The following is a 19,296-nucleotide window of genomic DNA, read 5'->3' as shown; positions in this document are numbered from 1 at the left end:
GTTTCAATAAGTATCCTACCTAATTATGTTTTACAACAAAAACAGCAATTTGCGTTTCAGTTAGTATAAAATAATTCATGTTTTTCACCTGGCTGTAAACTTTAAGTCCCCCTCCACTCAAAAATATGTTTTTTCTTCTTGTTCCTACAGTTGGATGATTGAGCTTCACTGTGTAGAATGATGTACGTGTGCATTTTTACAAGATAATTAACGTTTTTCTGTGGAAAAAACACACCCGGCACACATTATTAATCAAAGCAGAGTATTCATATACATCTTAAAACATCTTAAAACATGTCTAAGATCTTTAAACTTGAGCGTCAATTAGGGCTTTATTTTGAAAGTTTGCAGTGGACATCCTGCTGTTGTACGACTGACGCTTGACACTTTCTTGGTTAGTTCTCAGCGGTTTTGTGAACAGCATACAGAGTCAGTACATTATTTTACTCTGAGTTTGGCGTCCATTTACTGTTATTTTTCGGGGGTGGTAGTTGGAGATGGCGGCCGTCCTGCTGCAAGCTCTGGAGCGGACGGAGTTGAACAAACTCCCGAAAGGCGCCCAAAACAAGCTGGAGAAGTTTGTAACGGAGCTGCAGGGCGCTAACGAGGCGCTGCGGACGCAGCACGAGCGGTACAAAGCAGACAGCGGTAGGTAGCTACACCAAGCCCAAATAACTCAGTTAGTATGTAATCTGTAATAGAAACGCAACAGTTTACTAAGAAACTGTCCTCTGGTCAATTCGGCAAAGAAATCACTGGTGTACGAGGTTCATAAGTCCTAACCCTAACCCTAACCTGTTAGCTACGATGTTACGTTCAGGCTAACTGTGGCGGAAGAGAGTGATACCAACAGTTTTTAAACATGACAACTTTATTTAAGGAATTGCTTTGTGGTGTGTTAAATTAATGCCGAAATGAAGAACAAGTCTCAAATATTTGTTAAATGTATCGTAAAGGTCTGTGTTCTGTTTATATTATTGCTATAAAGCTAGGAAACATAAAATTATCAGAAATTCAAGTTAAGTTTTGCATGACGTCTATGAATTCTGAATGAAAGAAAACATTGGTTCACCTAAATTCATCCTACACTATAAATCACACCACACTTCCAGTGAGAATTGTCAACTTTTCAACTTTATGATTGTCATTAATGTTCAAAACCTGCAGTTACCTCTGGGATGCCGGAATGTATTAAATATTTATCAGTGACGCACATTAAACAAGGTGCATGTCCTTTTGCACACGGTCATGCCAATTTATAGAAGTGAGTAGCTACTGCTAATAAAACCTGTTGCTGTTTCTAACTGTAGTCTTTCAACACAGCAAGGAAAAAATTCTGTAAAACTACGTTTGTCTGTGTTATGTAGTAATTAATTATACACCTGTTGTATGACATGTGCGTTGTGTACTCATGTATTCCTGTTGAATGTTCTCTGCGTCTACAGAGCAGCAGTACTTTGACATTGAGAAGAGGCTGGTGGAGAGTCAGGAACAGTTCCTGTCCACCACCAGAGACCTGCAGACATTCAAAGAGGAAAACAAAAAACTCAGTGAGTTTCCACACACACAGTATTTACACACATCTAACCTTTGGGTATTGATGAATCTGTGCTTCAGGACAGTTGCCACCTCATAGACTTAATTTACAATGAACATCATCATTTGTTATGTTAGCTTAAATGATGAAAACACCCATTCTGCTATGTACGGCATGTTGTCTATATTAACACAGAACTAGATTAATAGTTCAGTATTTGTTCTATATACGTTCAACAACTGCAGCGTCAAGAAGCACACTGTTAACTGAATGGCAAGGCCTATTTAGCTTAAAATATGGACAGAATACCCCACAACATGTTCAAGAGTTTCAGAAAGATCAATGAAAAAGACAATACATATGAAAACACATCGTGTTTCAGATTTCAGAGGGTACAATTCCTTCAGTGTTAACCCAATTTGGATGAAAAGAGCATCGTAGCTGAGAGTAGAATTTCATTTCCAATCCAGTGTGTTATGACTTTTAACACATAGAGAATGATAGGATTTGCCTTAAAGCACATGGATCTCTAAACATTAGTCAACAAACTACTTGGCCTCGTGTAAATGTCTGTTTTTTCTCTCTGTGCAGATGAAGAGCTGAGCACTCTGAAGGGAATAGAGGGAGACACGTCTGAAGATAAACCACCACAGCAGGTAAACACATCTACACATGTAGATGTAGCTTTATGCTCGTGAATACTTCATGGGCCTGTGGAACTGTGCATATAGCTCTGACAAATGACACTACAGGGCTGTTACCAGTGAAGCCAGTGAAGTCTAGTGAGCAGTTTATTTAGAGTTTCAGGTTTTCTAAAAACTCTAGGTAGTAGTATAGTTCAAGTATGTAATCTGTGTGTGTGTGTGTGTGTGTGTGTGTGTGTGTGTGCGCGCGCGCAGCAGACTAAGTCCAAGTATGAGATTGAGGCAGAGAAGCGAGAGCTGGCGAGGCTGCTGGAGAAGAGAACGCATGAGGTGGAGAACCTGACTGGTAAGATATCACGGTTACATACAGAAACATGTCCACTGTCTGTAGGCACAAATCTGCATATGTATTATGTTGATGTTGCATGTCTCTTCAGGCGTTTGGTAATATGTAAACAGTTTTTCAGATTGTCAGGTTTACGTTGATGAATTGTGTGTTTGCAGAGGATGTGAAGCGTCTGAACGAGAAGCTGACAGAGACCAACAAGGTCAAGACAGAGCTGCTGTTAAAACTGGATGATATCCAGTCAACGGAGACTTCTGTACAGGTACACAGTACGTTACGTGGAAACAACTACAGCTCAATGTTGAAACCAATGTGGAACTGCTTTAATGTGCAGTTCTTTCAATGGCAAATAGAGGCTGGACTGTGTGGAAGTCACTTTGAAACCACCCACATTCTTTTAAAAATACAAAGTCCAATATGTTTCTCCACCAGAAATAACATTTTCAATTTAGGTCTTTAAATAAAAGGAAATCATAAGGCATTGAGAGACAGTTTAATTCTAGTGTGCTTGACCAGATGAGGCAGGACAGTTTAATTAGTATCTGCTTACAAAACAAAACAGTGGTGAAACTGAGTGCATGCCGGAAAGTGGTTTTGTACTGTTGACAATTATATCCTCTAAACACAGAGTCACTGGTCACAATTCATCAGCTGTGATTCTATTAGAACCAGATCTTAGAGATTAAATGTCATCTACAAGTCCAGGGCTTTAACAATAAGTCAGTAAACCAATAAGTGGATCTAAAGAAAGTGAATGGGCAGCTGTTTTGGTAATTGTTTAAATGACTGTTCAAGCAAAAATGCCTGAATAATGATTGAATATTTTGGGGTTTCGGATGGTTGTTTGGACAGAAAAGGCATCTGAAAACCTCATCTTGTGCTGTAGGATATTGTAATCAGTTGTCTCTTCAGCAAACGATAATCATTTTATTTGAAATATTCATCCAGCATTGTATTAGATGGTCAGATTTATCTTGCATGTTTGTCAGGCAGTACTTTGGGTAGAGAGAGCATGACATTAAAGACTTTGAGGAAAGTAAACAGCAACCAAGTTCTTGGTTTAAAAAGCAAATTTGAATGAGCAAGAAAGTTTGAGACTGCTGGCCAGTTCTCTGGATTTGAGTTGCTTTGATCGCTCACACTGTTCATGGTTGGGAGGTCGGAGAAAAGCACTTCTAGATAAATTACAGATCTCTTAGGACATTCAGAGCTGTGTTGGGTTTAAACCACTGCAGGTTTGGAGAACTCAGAAGCTCACCAGACTAGAGCCAGTTTAAGCTCGTCATCTCAGTAAATTAGTATATAATTCTTATTAGATTTTTTTTCTTTATGTTTGATATGGAGTGATTATATTATTGATGATCCATGTCACATTTATTGTATGGATTTAATTGTAGTATGATGTCACCTAGCTTCAATGCTGTCTTTACATTAAGAACCACAATGATTTTATTGTTATCCTTGATATTTAACTTAACTAAACTAAGACTGTACGTCCTGGATTTGCATGTTGCAGCACCGGGAGAAGCGTATGGAGCAGGAGAAAGAGTTGCTGGAGAAGAAAATCGAGTGGTTAACTGCAGAACTGAAGACCAAGACTGAAGAACTGCTGAACACCAACAGAGAAAAAGGCAAAGAGATACTGGAGCTACAGGGTAGCCTGAAGAGCAGCAAGGAGCAGGTAACACACAAACTACATACACAAGAGCACATTATGTAATATATATCACTGGTATCTTTATATGTGTGCTGTTCTCCACCATTAAAACAAAGCCTGCCAGCGGAGAACTGATCAGATACAGTTTGATGGGGAGTTTTTTATTCATTCTTTGAAGGTTTAAAAAAAATTTATCTATTTATCCTTTTCTTCTTGCAAAACCTTTGTGAGAATTGAGAAGTCACAGGGATGTAATCTTTAAACTACTCCTACCAGGTACATTTCATAAGTTGTCTTACCAAAGACAAGTGTTATTTCTCACAGCCAGTGTGACAGATGATGTGAGACAAGAGGACAACTTGACTTATTTCAACTCTTCTTTCTGCCCTGTGTTGTCAGGTTTCATTGAAATGTCTGTGCAAAAGTAAATAGATCAGTAGACATGTCATCCTATCAACAGTGCTGATGTCTTTTCTTCAACAGGTGAACAGACTGGAAAGTCAGCTCACCTCTCTGAAGGAAACCAGTGAAAGTCAGAGTAAAAGAGCCGAAGACCTCAACAACAAGCTCAAACAGGTAATGGAAACACACCAGTGTCGACAGATGAGAATTTCATGGACAGACAAGGTTTAAGATTTAGGTATTTGTTTCTTATTCAGTGTATGCCTGCTATATGATAGTTGTAGATAGCTGAGAGTCCTCACTCCACTTTGAGACCCTCAGCTCCTCAAAGCAGCGACTGTTGTGATAGTTTAAAATGTGATCTTAGGCCCCGAGCAGACAGAGCACTTTTTACAGGTTGCAAAATGCGAGGCGCACCCCACTGCCTTTTTTTTATTGAAGCCTACAATTTAAAAAAAAAAAAAAGGTGCAGCTTGCATCGTCTTTTTTTCTTTATTGTTGCTAGGCAACTACCACATCACCTGGCCTCTCAATTCAACCGATTAGACAATGGGGAAAAAACGCTAATGACATTGGGCACTTTTCCGCTCTGAGTTGTTTCAAGTTTTTTCAACTCGAGGTGTTCAGGATGCTCCTGCAAAAACGTGAGTCTTTCATTAACGTGCAGAGACCAAAAAGCTTCACTCTCATTGAAAACAATTACAAAAAGCCACCCCAGACTGATCGGGGCCTTACAGACTTTGGAAAAATCTTTTTCTAAGCCTCAGGGACACCTCAACAGGTGATATAAAAATGGACTTTGCACTTTTGGATTCTATTTTATTTTATTCATTTTTTGGTACAAAGAGTAGTATTTATTTAACTTGATATGTACAGGACAAAAATCAGTCAGGCTGTGTCACCTTAAAAGACATGCAGGTGTGTATACATACAGTATGTAGTGTTATCATGTTGATATGGGCTGTATGTCTCTCCAGGCTAATGACGAGCGGGCTGCCATGGAGGAGAAATACCGCAATGAGCTCAACGCTCATGTCAAGTTGTCTTCACTCTACAAGGTGAGAAACGCTGCAGAACACCTGGAATAAATGTTTGGCTTAAAAACTTAAAAGTAACAAAACTTAAAGAAGAATTTGAATGTGAGACATAACCTCTACACCTGGTATTGATCATCTGAATTCTGATTAAACACAATAGACTGATAGAAATGACATTGGCCTTCATTGATATCTACCTTATCATCACAGTCATGTTATATTTTTTTGCATGTAATCAGTGTTTGATGTCTTTGTTCTCCCTGCAGGGGGCAGCAGCAGACATGGAGACTAAGAACCAAGAACTGAGCAGAGCAGTGGAAGAGCTCAGCAAGCTGGTTAAAAACACCGGGGAAGGTATGACTCCAGTCTGTATTTGTCTTCTGGGAAAGTTACACCCATGTCATAAAACTTGTTTTGTTTTGTGCACTTTCCAGTTTGAAACAGAATTTCTAAACTTCTTTGCCACTAAAAATCTGAAAAGCAAAAACCCCCGAGGTGCATCACAAAAATGCCACTAAATATTACGGATGATCTGTTTTTAATTAATGTCACCTCGATGTCTTTGCAGCCAACAAAGTGCTGGAAAAGAAGGTGTCAGAGGGAGAAGAACTCAAAAAGCGGATTGAGGCAGAGCTTAGAGAGAAGATCAAGAAAATGGAGAAAGAGCTGGAAAACTCTGCAATGAAGGCTTCTGGCAAACAATGCTGTGAGAACACACACACACACAAAGAGTGTGCATTATTCTGGTAGATGTAAGTGTGTTTGCAAGTATGTCTGTATACGCCCCGACCAGCTTTATTTACATGTGTGTTTTGCTGCAGGTGTGCCATCTCTGACTGAGGAGCAGCTGGACTCCATGTGTCCATCAGCAGCTGCCATCGCTGCCATCGTCAAGCCTGGCATGAAGTTCTTTGATGTGAGTTTAATGGGACCAGTGCACATTTTTCTGATATCAATACACATCATGTTATTGCATGTCAAAGTCAAAATATTGGGTAAAACCTATTAAAGGTCCTATCAAAACTAGGGCCCAACTGATACTTGATTTTTGAGGCCAATACTGATATTAGGGAGTAAAAAAAATTCAGATATCAATATATTGGCTGATAATCTTATATATACAGAGGCTCCCAAACACTACTAATTTCCAAATTAATGGATATTTGGCATTATTTTTTGGCTTATACTTGTCCCTGTACAAATAAACATTAAATAACTATGAAAATTAGACACTATTTCCAATAACATAAATGTACCAAGAATCTGATTTAATCAATAACTCACTGATTATAATTGACTTATAACAAGTTTTTAGACACATTCAAGAAAGCCACTGGTTTCCACTACTTTTTATAAGTTCTGAAAATCAGTTTGTTGTGAATTGTAACATGCTAATGCTGTAAACAGTCTTCTGAATATAGTCAGCAATAATATAAGATATATGCAGTTTGTAGTTATGGGGATAAAAGTGTGAAATGTTTCTCTGCAACCTGTAGATGTCCTTTTTTATAACGACACAATTCTTCTCCTGCCTCTGTGTTTAGATGTATAACGCATATGCAGAGTGTCAGACTCAGCTGCAGCTGGAGAAGCAGGAGACCAGGAGAGTCAGCAGAGTGCTGGATGAGATCGTGCAGGAGGTGGAGTCCAAAGCGCCCGTCCTCAAACGTCAGAGAGAGGAGTACGAGAGCATGCAGAGATCCATGGCTTCTCTGTGCAACAAACTGGAACAGGCTCGAACGGTCTGAGACGTACTCCTGTTTTCTTTGTGTTTGTGAAGTTTACGTTTCAGTATTCTGTCAAATAATACATGACGTCACTTTTTGATGCCAAATAATAACATATTTTCTGATGTAAAACTTAACTTTTTTGTCATTAGGAGATCTACAGTTTGCAGAAAGAGAAAGAGGAGACCAAGCAGCGCTGTGATACCCTGGAGAGAGACAAGCTGAGGACAGAGAGACAGCTGGAGGATACATCTACACAGGTACACACACACACACACACACACAAGCCAAGCAATACATGCTTTCAAAGAAACCTAAATGCAATCTGATCATTAAAATGCAAACACCGTTTTTTAAAAATGTTGTCCCTTTTCCAGGTGTGTGCTCTCTTGGTGGAGCTGGAGGAAGCCAGAGGTAATCAGGTGACTAAGGACGATGGCAGCTCTGCTGACATTTCCAGCACCACTGAGGTCATCAGCTCACGTCAGCTGTCCTTCCGCAGCGTGGAGGAGCTCCAGAGGCAGAACCAAAGCCTGCTGGGAAGGCTGAGGGAGCTGGAGGAGGAGAACGACAGACGGCAGAGCCAAGTCACATCAGCACGGTGAGAAAGTCGCTCTTTAGGACTATTTGCAATAATTTGATATTAAATCGCAAATTACTATCAGTAAGAGGTCCATCTGTAATATCTCCAAGGACTTTGAGGACTTAAAGAAAAGAGTCATAGAGAGTGTGAGAGAGTCAAAGCAATAACCCACATACTCTCTACAATATGTACAGTTACTGTTAAAAATGGAAAATAAAGAGTTGATGTGATGTTATGTGAATAATACTTTTAATTAAATAGTGCGATTGATGATGAAATACAGACATTCATGGTTCTCAGAGGATGAATCCTGCTGACTTTGGTGTTTCCCTGACGTTTCCTCTAACGCCCCCATTTCAGTGAAATATCTTGACAACTATTGAATTGATTGCAGTGAAAACTGGTTCAGACATTCATGGTGTCCAGAAGATTAATTCTTATAATCTTGATGATCATCTGAGTCTTCCTTTAGCGCCCCTAGCAGGATTTCACTCACTCTGTGAAATATTTCAGGGTTATTGGTTCAAACTGTGGTTCAGACTGTCTCTCTGCCTTCTCTCAGTGTATCGGAGTTGGAGGCCAGTGTGGATAAACTTCAGAAGGAGGTGGAGCAGCTGAGAGAGCACAGGAACCAGCAGAAACAGCTGGCTGACTCCAACGCCAGACAGAGAGACATGTTCAAGGCTCTGCTGACTCAGAGCACCGGCTTCAACCTGCCTCCTCAAGGTGACAAATAAATACAAACACCTTCTGTCATATGTATATATATCAATTCATATATGGCTTTTAAGGTGAACTTTTTTTAAATAGGAATGGTACTGGCCTTTTAAATAATGTGGTAAAGTTTTTCATGTGTGTCTACAGGTCCAGATTCTTCCTCCCAGCCGGCACAAGTTCGGCCCTCAGTCCCAGCTACTCGCTCTACTCCTCAGAGAGCTGCTGCTGCTGAATCTGCACAGACCGCTCAGACTAAAGCTGCTTTAAAACAGGTACATACAAACATCTGCACACACGCTTAATATGAGGGAACGATATCTTCAAATCTTCAGTGCCTGTTCTGAGTGGATGTGTATCTGTGCATTTCCAGCTGAATGATGCCTTCACTCTGTATAAGAAGGAGAAGGCAGAGAACGACAGAATGTTGAACGACACAAACGACAGGCTGCAGAGGCAGCTGACAGAGCTCCGCTCCAGCCACGCCAAGCTGACCTCTCAACTGGAGTTCAGCAACAAGAGGTGTGGTAAAATAACAAAATGGTCTTGTGACAGATCAGAAAGTTTGGACTCTCTGCTGTGGTCTTTTTACTCTTGAGATCACATGTCTGCTAGTGTGTCCATTGTTTGTTCTGTATGTCTCTGATAATGTCAGGTATGAGATGCTCCAGGAGACTGTAACAGCCTACCGTAGAGAGATCTCTGCACTACAGGACAGGAACCAAAAAATGGCCGCAACGGCCCAACGACACGAGCACATCATCCATACAATGAGCCAAGACCTGCGACAAGCTAGTGAAAAACTAGCACTGGAAGAGGTGAGGAGTAAGAGAAGGGAGCTCAGAATAGATGAGCAGATAGCAGGGGGCATGTATGCTGTGAGACAGGGGTACACATTGACAATTTTACTGTATAAATGTATGAATGCTTTGAATATTGCCTACAATATGCAAGGCAAAATAGTTTCACTACATAGCTTGTGGTACTTCTGGAATCTATTGACACATATCTCTTTTAGTGGCGACCCACCACCTCATATATATAAAAACCTATATTATATACCTCATTTCTAAATGTTTCTCTCTGTGTCTGCAGGTGCGCGTGGAGAACTTGACTAAAGAGAGAGATATATTAAGACAAGCAGAGAGTCGACTCAGTCGAGATAAAGAAGCCATGCTGGCTGAGCAACGTAACCAGAACCTGCTTCTCACCAACTTTAAGTCAATACAGGTACAGTGCCATTATCATACAGCAGTGTTTTTATTCTCAGTTCAACCATTGAAACATCCCACTTTTTTCCTTATTCCTTTCATTAAGCTAAAATGTGATCTGAAGTGTCCTACTGAAATGCAGTTACATGATAAAATCCTCTATTTTAGTAGTCAAAGTGAGTAACATTCACTTGCATGAAGTGCAGGGCACAAGATCAGCACCAGCCACCAGTCAAATGCTGGTAAAATATGCAAGTGACTGGTAAATCTGCTTCTCTCACCAGCCAAAAAAAACAATGGTAATCTATTGATTGGCTGGTAAAAATGTAACATTCACTAGCCGTTTGGGGCGGTGGACAAAAAAGTTAATTTTGCACCCCGATGAAGTGTCACAACCTTGCTATTTTTGATCAGAACTAGTAACTTCACCATTCAAATAAATCGGTCAAACCATATCTAAATTTTTCACAATCAAAGATAGAGATGTCCTGAGCTGGACTTAAGGGTCGATATCAGGACTAATTCAGGCATATTGTAGCATATAAGGATCAATATCAGCTAAAATAAACCTGATCAAAAGCTGATCCTTTCATTACTGTACGCTACTATGTTTGTTTCACCTGCTACAACGGTCTCTGACATGATCGTGGCCACAGAAGCCTGATCAGGACATCCCTAATCAAAGGTGAAATGTGTTTCCTCTGTCTTAAATTGTCTTTAATTTGTCTCCTCTCTAATGTCGGACTAGTTGACTATGGAGCGTACAGAGACAGACACTCGCCAGCGACTGAACAACAAGATAGAGCATCTGGAGGCAGAGCTGGCTTCAATGAAGACCAGACTGGAGCAGGAAGTAGCACAGAGGCACGCCCTTGGACGCACTATGGACGTATGTAGAGTATATTCATTTAATGCTTATATTCATTTACTTAAATAAGTGTCGTTGGATACAACATGTATGATTTTAGATATGGAGTCAGTATTGGCCTGCATGACTGTATTGAACCAACCCAATGGACCTTGCAGTTAGTTTCAGTAATCGTAATCAGCACTCCTCCATCCCTTTGTTGCCTCCCGCCTCCTTTGTAGGCTCAATTGTTAGAAGCCAAGAAACAGCTGGAGACCCAGAACACCTTGCAGCAGAAGACCAGGGAGTTGTTGCGTGGTTCTGAACAGCAGGTGGCCTCGCTGAGAACCCAACTGGCTTCTGCTTCATCCTCTGAGGCTGTCACCTCCTCCAGCAACACCACCACCCCAGCAACCAGAGCGCCAGGCCTCAGAGCACCACTTAGAGGTAAACAGCAGTCCTGCAGTGTTGACTGGCAACACTGATCGGCACACATTTCGCAGCATAACGTCTCTGCACAAAGATCATCTACATGTGAAAAATGATTGTTCATCAGTAATGCTGATACTGTGACTGCAAGTGCTCTTGTTCAACTGTTTCCATCATCTCTGTACAGCAACAGTACGTTCTCCAGCACCACCAGCCTCCCAGCAGCCCAGCCAATCAGAGCAGGAAGTGGCAGAGGTGAAAGGTCTCCTGCGTACTGCTGAGGAACAGAACAGTGAACTAGCAGAGCAGCTTAAGAGTGCTAATGCTACTGTAGAGCAGTACAGAGCTGTGGTACTGACTCTGGAAGACAGTCTGAAGAAAGAGAAAGAGGTACAGCTCATGTGCATTTAACATTAAATTTGTTCTTCTACTCCATCTTCTGCCCTCTGCATGACATATACATCTACCCACACACACATACTAACCCCTCATCTCGGTGTCCTCCCTCAGGCCCGCTCCCCTCTGGAGATCCGACTGAAGGAGTCAGAGGAGGTGCAGAAGCAGTTGGAGAAGAGGATCTTGGAGGTTGAGAAAAATAAGCAGCAAGAGCAAGAAGAGAGGAGGAAGGCTGTGGACGCAGTGGAGAAACAAGTAGGCCTTTTAACACACAGCTGTACAAATGAACGTCTGTTGCTGAAGGCTTCTTTGCATCCTGTGTTTTGTTTGTAAAATAATCGCATACCACAACTTTCCAGAGACATTATGCATTAGCCAAAAAAAACTGTATGTCTGTTTGTGGACTGTATACACTTAGGTTACAGTTCGATCTTAATGTATTTGTATGTTGTATTCCTCTGATTGTTTATGGTTTCTCTCCTGTCTTGTCCAGGTGTGTGAGCTACAGCGCAATCTGAAGGCCAGCCAAGCAGAGCAGCAGGAGGCGCTGGAGAGAGCTGCTGCTGCTGTTACACTGGAGCAGAAGGCCATACAGGACAGCCTGCTGCAGGTTCATCAATACACACACACTCGCACTCTCATGCTTCTTAATATTCTTAGTCCCTAACAGACTGAATCATCTACATTCAGAGCATCACAGTTGAATGTATAACCGGTGTGGGCTTTTTACAGATAGAAAGCCCCAAGATCTTGACCCTCTTTGTTTTATCGTATGTTATTTTTCCTCACTTTGACCCTCATTCACTCACTGCCACATCCACTGTTTCCCCTCCGTCCTCCTCTCAGACTAAGCTAGCTGGAGAGGCTCAGGCTAAGTACGAGCGGGAGCTAATGCTGCACGCTGCTGATGTGGAGGCCCTGCAGGAGCTGAAGAAAAGATCCCAGCAGGAAGCAGCTAGGAAGAGAGAACTGGAGGAGCAACTGAACAAGACCACCTCCCTCATGCTGGAGAAAAGTGCTGCCTGGAACACAATGGAGAGACGGCTGAAGGTAAAAGGACTAAACCATCTCAGACTCCTTTCAAATAGCTTTGTACAGATTTTACAGCACGGCCAGATTTTCTGTTTAAAAGTTCTCTTTCTATATTAATTCTGTTCTCAAAATTCTTTCTAGTGAGTTAAATGAATGTATAAGTTGACATGAATTAGAAGATTCGTTTCTGATCGGCCTATACTTTGACTCTCCTCCAGGATGATTTGTCCAGTCAGAGTCGTCGCAGTGAGGAACTGGGGAAGCAGAACACTCTCCTGCACCAGCAGATGGATGAAATGGCCACAAAGAGTCGTCAACAACAGCAGCAGCAGCACCAGCTTGATCTGTCATTCAGTGAGGAAGGAAAGACCACTGAACAGATACTAGAAATACTCAGGTAAATACTAAAACACTGGCTGTGTGTTTGCATTAACGCTTGTTAGCAGGGTTTGGAGTTCCTTTGTGTCCATTTCAGCTTTTCAACGGGAACTCATGACGACTGAGTTTAAAATGTGCGTGCATGTCGTAGGTTTGTGCGGAGAGAGAAGGAAATCGCTATGGCTCGATGTGAGGCATCTGAGGGAGAAGCTCTCCGCTACAAACAGCGAGTGGAGCACCAAGACAGGGAACTGAAGGATCTGCAGGAAGCTGTGAACGCTGAGAGGGAGAAGATGCAGGTAGGAACTGAAAGGATGGAGGGATTAAGTAACAAGAGGAATTTGAGACTTGACTTTTTCATTCTATTTTCACACCTTGTGTACTGAAACTTTTTGATGATCGTTAGACACATTTCTAGTGAACTGTGAAGCCATTATTTGGCTGTGGGACAATAGAGAATCTGTACCTGTCTTCAACAGCAAACTACAACCCAGAAAAAATAATAACGCTAAAAAGAGCAAAACTTGCACGAGTGAATACTGTTTATTATAATGTGTCTGTCTGTTTGTTTGCCCTCCTCTCTTCTTCAGGTCACAGCAAAGACTCTGGCCCAGCAGGAGGAGCAGCTGAAGAAGATTGAGAGTATCGGTGCTCTCCAAGAAACCAACAAGATGCTGAAGATGGACAGAGATAAACTGGAGCAGGAGTTGCAGCAAGCTCAGGCTAAAGTAAGAGTCAAGTGTTGTTTTTCGGGGTTTGTCTTGTCAAGCTTCTGTTTGATTGATAGTTGTGGCTAGTTTTAGTTTTCACTACTTTTGTCAGAGAATTTAAACACTTTTCAGTTTAATTTGGTCCCTGGGCTTAATGAAGCATTGAAAACATATGCTGCTATTTTAACAGTGTTGTGTTCAGAGCTGAGTGGAATTACCCGGAGACTTCAGTGTCCATACACGTAAAGAATGATAAAGGATCAAGTTGAGCTGCTATGGTTCATCATAGTGATTTTATAGTGCCATTAAATAATGTACCATCTAATTAATAGTGTTGTTATCATATTTTGAAAAATAGGATAGTTCGTTAGTTGTCTTAGTTTGAGAGAAAACACTGCACTGGGTGGGCGTCACCTGACTGCATCAGGTTACCACTGTTACGCAGAATGTACACAGACTCAGGCTTAATAACATTAAGCTCCTTCACAGTTTCAATGTCCAATCAAACACCTCAGACATGGAGAGTCTGTTCTTTAGCAGCCTCATTTATAATATGGTTTTACCACAACAACTTCATGTTTTACAAGCATAAATACGCAGTTCATTTAGATATGAGAACAGAAAACTTTTGGCTTGAATATGACTCAATCTCAATACAGCAGATCTCACAGCACAGCTGCTGTCATTACCTTGTATTTTTGTTCATTTCGTCAGACAATATAATGATCATAAGATAATGATTTTATGTGCAGCCCAAAGGCTTGTTAATATTCTTCTTGTTAATGACTGCTAGTTAACAGGTAGTATTAATGAGCCGTAATCACATTTCCAACTACTTTCAACATCTAACAACAGGAACAGAAAAATATGTTAATGAGCAACTACTACCCGTTACAATAGCCATGACACAGTCCTACTGTGTCATGTTATGATAAAATTTACAAAAAAATATCTTGTTTAGAGCAGTAATTGTATATACAAAAGGCAGGTTTGAGACAAAATCTGAGTTCCCTAGTTGCTTTGTCTTGCATCTGAGAGCTTCCCTACTTTCTACCCATGCTCTACACCACACTACACCTGCCATTGAGTAGAACTGCAACAACTCTTCTGTAAAGCTCACAACACATCTCCTCTTTCTGTCTCCCTCCATCAGCTGACCAAGCTCCAGTCAGACATCAGCCCACTGCATCACTCTTTGTCTCAGCTGTCAGAGAAGAATGGCTCCCTGCAGGCTGATAAGAGGATACTGGAGGAGGACCTCAAACGCTGTAGAGCCAGAGTGCAGGTAGGTGCACTGTCTCTCTTTATCTACTACCGGCAGACTACAGTACTTCTTGTGTTCTTCATGTGTTCTCTTTGGTCTTCAAATTTCTACAGCTACTGTATTAGTTTCTGTTTTACTTGAATGTGTGTCTCTCCTACAGCAACTGGTTAGCCAGCAGAAAGACGGTGATGTTGAAGAGAGACAGAAAGTCACCACCGAGAGAGAAGCTCAGCAGAGACGCATCACACAGCTAGCTGAGGAGACAGCCAAGCTAAAGACTGAGCTGGCCAGGTAGAAAACCCACTGAAACTACACACACACACACACACAAACCAAGGAGCCGCACATCTGGATGCAACAAAATAATATGTGAAGTAAAAATTTGCATTAGCCATAAGTAAGCGAGCCAAGAGACTGGATGTTAATGATAGAATAATGAAAATATTCTGTAATTTAACAGTTAAAATGAGCAGAGCAGAACATCCAGCAGCCAGTTATACTCAGTAGCAGAGTGATCAATGCGTCCTTTTAGAGAAACATCTGACCTGAGATGATTGTTATGTGTGCTTCAGATCCAGTGCCAGCAGTAACTCGGCCCAGTCTCAGCTGCAAGCCCTCAGAGATTCTGTGGCCCGTCTGACGTCAGAGAGAGACACCCTGAAGAAAGACCTGGAAACAAAAAGCAGCGACATTCTTGAGAAGAACAAGACCATCACCCAGGTGAAGAAGATCGGACGGCGCTACAAAACCCAGTACGAGGAGCTCAAAGCCCAGCATGACAAGGTGGGACAGCATTCGTGGAATCAGTTGAGGTTAAAGACTCCAGGAAACAAGTAGTTAAGTATAGATCCAAACTGTAATAGTGATCCTTCGTGTGTCTGTGTGTTCAAGCTGGTGGAGGAAACAGCAGCTAAAGCTGGAAGTGAGGCAGGTTCAAGCCAGGAAGTGCAGCAGGAGCTGACTAAAGCCCAGGAGGAGCTCAACAAGGCCAAAGAGGAGCTGACCACGCTGAAAGAGGAGGTGCAGAAAAAACAGGAGGAGGTGAGCAGGAAGATATTTTAGGCCTTTATTACCCCAAATTTTAATACCTTGTTTTATATACAATACATAAAGTTCTACATGTTCAGTCTGTGGTTTCCCAGTTTAGGTCTTTCACTTTTTCCACTAAATATGCTTTTATCACAGTTGCCAGATGGAACGATTTTTTGGCATCACAATTTGTCCTTGACATTGGAGTGGAACAGCAACAACACGACTGCAATGTGTTTATTTATGAGAAATATAATAAAGATAAATAACAGATTTATGTATGTCTTGATATTGTAAACTTGTCACATGAGGTAATAATGTAATGATTTTCCACGGTTTCCCTTGCTTAACCACTGCACAGAAAAAGGGCATTGTCTTCTGAAAACAGTTGGGAGACAGTTACACAAACATTTGGTACAAGGATTGGACTCCATCGCAGAGTACAGCTTGGAGGGATGATGGGGACATGGACAGTTTTTTAAGATCCATAAAAAAAATGAAACAATCACTATCAACAGGATTACGAGGGCCAAAACCAAATATGAAAACCAAATATAGGAAGAAATAAGAACACATAACTCAGGATTTTGTCGGTCAAGAATACTCCCAGTACTGATTTATCATACTCATCCTCATACATACATGGCTCTACTCTTTTAAAGTTTAAACCAGACTGGGGAAAGTGTCTTTAAATTGATTTGTTTCATCAGGCCCAGAAGTCCCGGCAGGAATCGGAGGAGGCCCAGAAGGAAAACCAGCAGAACAAGGACAAGTTCCAGGAGGTCCAAAACCAGCTGACACAGAACCAGAACCAGCTGACACAGGTACTGTAGCACATTCAAGTTAACCTAAACTACCAGCAAGTCTGTCTGATCTGATCCAGATGTGACCGATGTGATGTTTTTCTGAGACGTTTAGAAGATAATGGAGACTATTCAAACTCACCTAGGACATTTAGGTTAGCTCTCCATGTAGAGTCGCTTACTGTAGTGAGGAATGACTGGTTCCATTGTCAACTTTTTGCCTCTATAGGTCCAGTCTCAACTGACCCAGACACAGACTCAACTTCAACAAAATCAGAACCAGCTGACACAGAGCCAGAAAGAGCTTCAGCAGGCCAAGACTCACAGCCAGCAGGTAAGCAGTGCTGCCAGGACCAGAGCAACACCTGACAGAGATGTGTGATCACATCCCTCAAAAATACACACACCTATTTTCTGGATTTGTGGCTGACATTTTAAATGTTTTGTAATGTTGATCCCCAAATTCACCCAACAACTGACCACAAACCCACAATAACCACTTCAACCTCCTCCTTCTCTAAATCACAGTTACAGAACCAGTTAAAATCAGCTCAGTCTCAAGCTCAGGCCCGTCAGAACCAGATTCAGCAGATCCAGAGGGAGCTCCAGCAGGCCAAAGACACCCTCCAGCAGAACCTGGCTAATCAGAAAGAGCTACAGCAGACGCAACAAACCAGTCAACAGAGCCACAACCAGGAGGTCACCAACCTCAAGACTGCTCTGAGCCAAGCAGAGAGCAAGGTGAGGAGGTTTCTCATTACTGTATATCTTTATCTTTTTGTAACAGTGGTCTAAAAAACCAAAAGGAAATACCTACCTATATTTATATAAAAATGGGTGACAAATTAAAGGAAAAACTGGTCCAGGTCTGAATGCTTGACCCCTACAGTGAGGGGATCTGGTGGCTCTGTTATGCTTTGGGGGGCATTTTGCTGGGATGGTTTGGGTCCACTTGTCCCCTTAGAGGGAAGGGTCACTGCAAATCAATACATCCTATGATCCTATGATGAAGCATTTCTATCCTGATGGGAGAGGTCTCTTCCAGGATGACAATGCTCCAATTCACAGGGCACAAGGGGTCACTGAATTGTTTGATGAGTATGAAATGATGTGAATCATACCCAATTGAATACCTATGGAGATTTTGGACTGATGTGTTAGACAGTGCTCTCCACCACCAACTCCAAAACACCAAATGAGGGGCTTATATTAGATGGACACACAGTATAGGGGGCATTGTTGTAGGTTGTTATGTTTTGACATAAATCATTTTTACATTTTTCAAAGTGTTGCTGTTGTTGGGAATTTTTGTGCAATATTTCAACTACTAAATATGTGTCTGTATTTGCATCTTCCCATTAGATGACTGAGCTCCAAGGCCAACTGGACAGCCTGCAGAAGGTTGGGAAAAGCTTTACACAGAATTTTCTTGAACAAGAAACAGCACTACATGCACAGCTCCCGTACAGTGATGTATGGTGATGTGTGTTGATAAATCAGTACATTTAGCATTTAAAGTTTTTCTGTATGAAGCACAGAGAGTTATGTACTTAATAGATGTATGCACAAAGATACTTGATTAGTAAACTAAGAATTTAACATTTCATATTGGCATTTAATTAACTGGGGAATACATTCACATAGACTGATGTTGAATCACCATGAGTCATTGAATTTAATATAGTCTGTACACAAATTTTGCTTTTTATCAATTTTCCCTATTGCTCCTCACTCCTCTATCTGCCCCCCTCTCGCATTATATTCATATCACTGCCTCATGCTTTTGTTCTTTCTTTTCAAATGTCTAATTTACACAATGTTTCTGCCCTACCTAATCGTTCGTCTTTGTCAGACGGTTGGTGAGCGTGAAGCAGACAACAAGCGTCTGCAGGAGCAGCTGAATGAAGCAAACCAGGCCAACGAAGCGAGCCGAGCTAGTTCCCAGTCTATCCAGGCTAGTGATGCTAACATTGCTAGTGACGCTAACCAGGCGCTACAAGAGGAGCTGTCAAAACTCAGACAGGAGGTACTTCCAAATCCTGCTTGAATGTTGCCTTTTTTTATTGACACTTATACGTTTTTGCTAATTAACAGTAAACTGTTAGTGTGCAAATGGAAGCAGATCAGAAAACAAGGAGGCTTCGTACTGAAATATGAGCAAATATATTTATCAAACAGAGGGAATTAAAATGATGGCCTCTCTCTAATATAGGCCTACTTTCAATAAAGGCCTGGTACCCTTTGAAGTTGAGGTAAATAAAGGCCCCGGCCACTTTTATAGGAAATACGCTATATCCTATAATGGAAGCAAAGTCTTCTGTGGGAATAAAATGGACTATATTCAAGATGAGGAGTTTCTTCAACACAATCATGAAATGAAACATTTTGATGACTAATGATGTTATTTTTCTACAGCTGTCTGACTGCAAGAACAGAGAGGAGCAGCTCAGACAGCAGATGGCTGACAAAGAGGAAAAAACTAAGAAGGCCTTCATGGGAGCCAAGACCAAAATCAACCAACTAAACAGTAAGTTACACAAGCGCTTACAT

At 41.4% G+C, this 19,296-nt stretch overlaps 1 protein-coding gene across 5 annotated transcripts in view; it reads left to right on the top strand.

Annotated features, from left to right (window-relative positions):
• Positions 1-367: 367 nt before the first annotated feature.
• LOC121908515 (nucleoprotein TPR-like) overlaps positions 368-19,296 on the top strand; it is a 27,993-nt gene continuing 9,064 nt past the window's right edge. For 3 of the 5 annotated variants that reach the window (XM_042428587.1, XM_042428585.1, XM_042428584.1), the window contains exons 1-38: positions 369-648; positions 1,446-1,550; positions 2,129-2,193; positions 2,437-2,527; positions 2,686-2,789; positions 4,044-4,208; positions 4,668-4,760; positions 5,564-5,644; positions 5,890-5,977; positions 6,192-6,329; positions 6,445-6,539; positions 7,168-7,365; positions 7,503-7,610; positions 7,728-7,951; positions 8,496-8,659; positions 8,798-8,922; positions 9,021-9,169; positions 9,303-9,465; positions 9,743-9,877; positions 10,607-10,747; positions 10,948-11,152; positions 11,322-11,524; positions 11,645-11,785; positions 12,024-12,140; positions 12,377-12,580; positions 12,781-12,959; positions 13,092-13,239; positions 13,531-13,668; positions 14,804-14,935; positions 15,075-15,205; positions 15,487-15,697; positions 15,806-15,955; positions 16,654-16,767; positions 16,976-17,080; positions 17,275-17,487; positions 18,109-18,147; positions 18,599-18,772; positions 19,162-19,273. In XM_042428587.1, coding sequence (XP_042284521.1) covers positions 498-648; positions 1,446-1,550; positions 2,129-2,193; positions 2,437-2,527; positions 2,686-2,789; positions 4,044-4,208; positions 4,668-4,760; positions 5,564-5,644; positions 5,890-5,977; positions 6,192-6,329; positions 6,445-6,539; positions 7,168-7,365; positions 7,503-7,610; positions 7,728-7,951; positions 8,496-8,659; positions 8,798-8,922; positions 9,021-9,169; positions 9,303-9,465; positions 9,743-9,877; positions 10,607-10,747; positions 10,948-11,152; positions 11,322-11,524; positions 11,645-11,785; positions 12,024-12,140; positions 12,377-12,580; positions 12,781-12,959; positions 13,092-13,239; positions 13,531-13,668; positions 14,804-14,935; positions 15,075-15,205; positions 15,487-15,697; positions 15,806-15,955; positions 16,654-16,767; positions 16,976-17,080; positions 17,275-17,487; positions 18,109-18,147; positions 18,599-18,772; positions 19,162-19,273 — 5,299 coding nt within the window. In that variant the 5' untranslated portion in view covers positions 369-497. Of the gene's footprint in view, positions 649-1,445; positions 1,551-2,128; positions 2,194-2,436; positions 2,528-2,685; positions 2,790-4,043; positions 4,209-4,667; positions 4,761-5,563; positions 5,645-5,889; positions 5,978-6,191; positions 6,330-6,444; positions 6,540-7,167; positions 7,366-7,502; positions 7,611-7,727; positions 7,952-8,495; positions 8,660-8,797; positions 8,923-9,020; positions 9,170-9,302; positions 9,466-9,742; positions 9,878-10,606; positions 10,748-10,947; positions 11,153-11,321; positions 11,525-11,644; positions 11,786-12,023; positions 12,141-12,376; positions 12,581-12,780; positions 12,960-13,091; positions 13,240-13,530; positions 13,669-14,803; positions 14,936-15,074; positions 15,206-15,486; positions 15,698-15,805; positions 15,956-16,653; positions 16,768-16,975; positions 17,081-17,274; positions 17,488-18,108; positions 18,148-18,598; positions 18,773-19,161; positions 19,274-19,296 lie in introns of all 5 variants that reach the window. The other 2 variants (XM_042428589.1, XM_042428586.1) reach the window with 2 other exon arrangements.

Source organism: Thunnus maccoyii, chromosome 12, assembly GCF_910596095.1.
Source record: "Thunnus maccoyii chromosome 12, fThuMac1.1, whole genome shotgun sequence".
In the NCBI taxonomy this organism is placed as follows: Eukaryota; Metazoa; Chordata; class Actinopteri; order Scombriformes; family Scombridae; genus Thunnus; species Thunnus maccoyii.
Note: the sequence above shows the minus strand (reverse complement) of the source record. Positions and strands in the feature narration are given on the sequence as shown.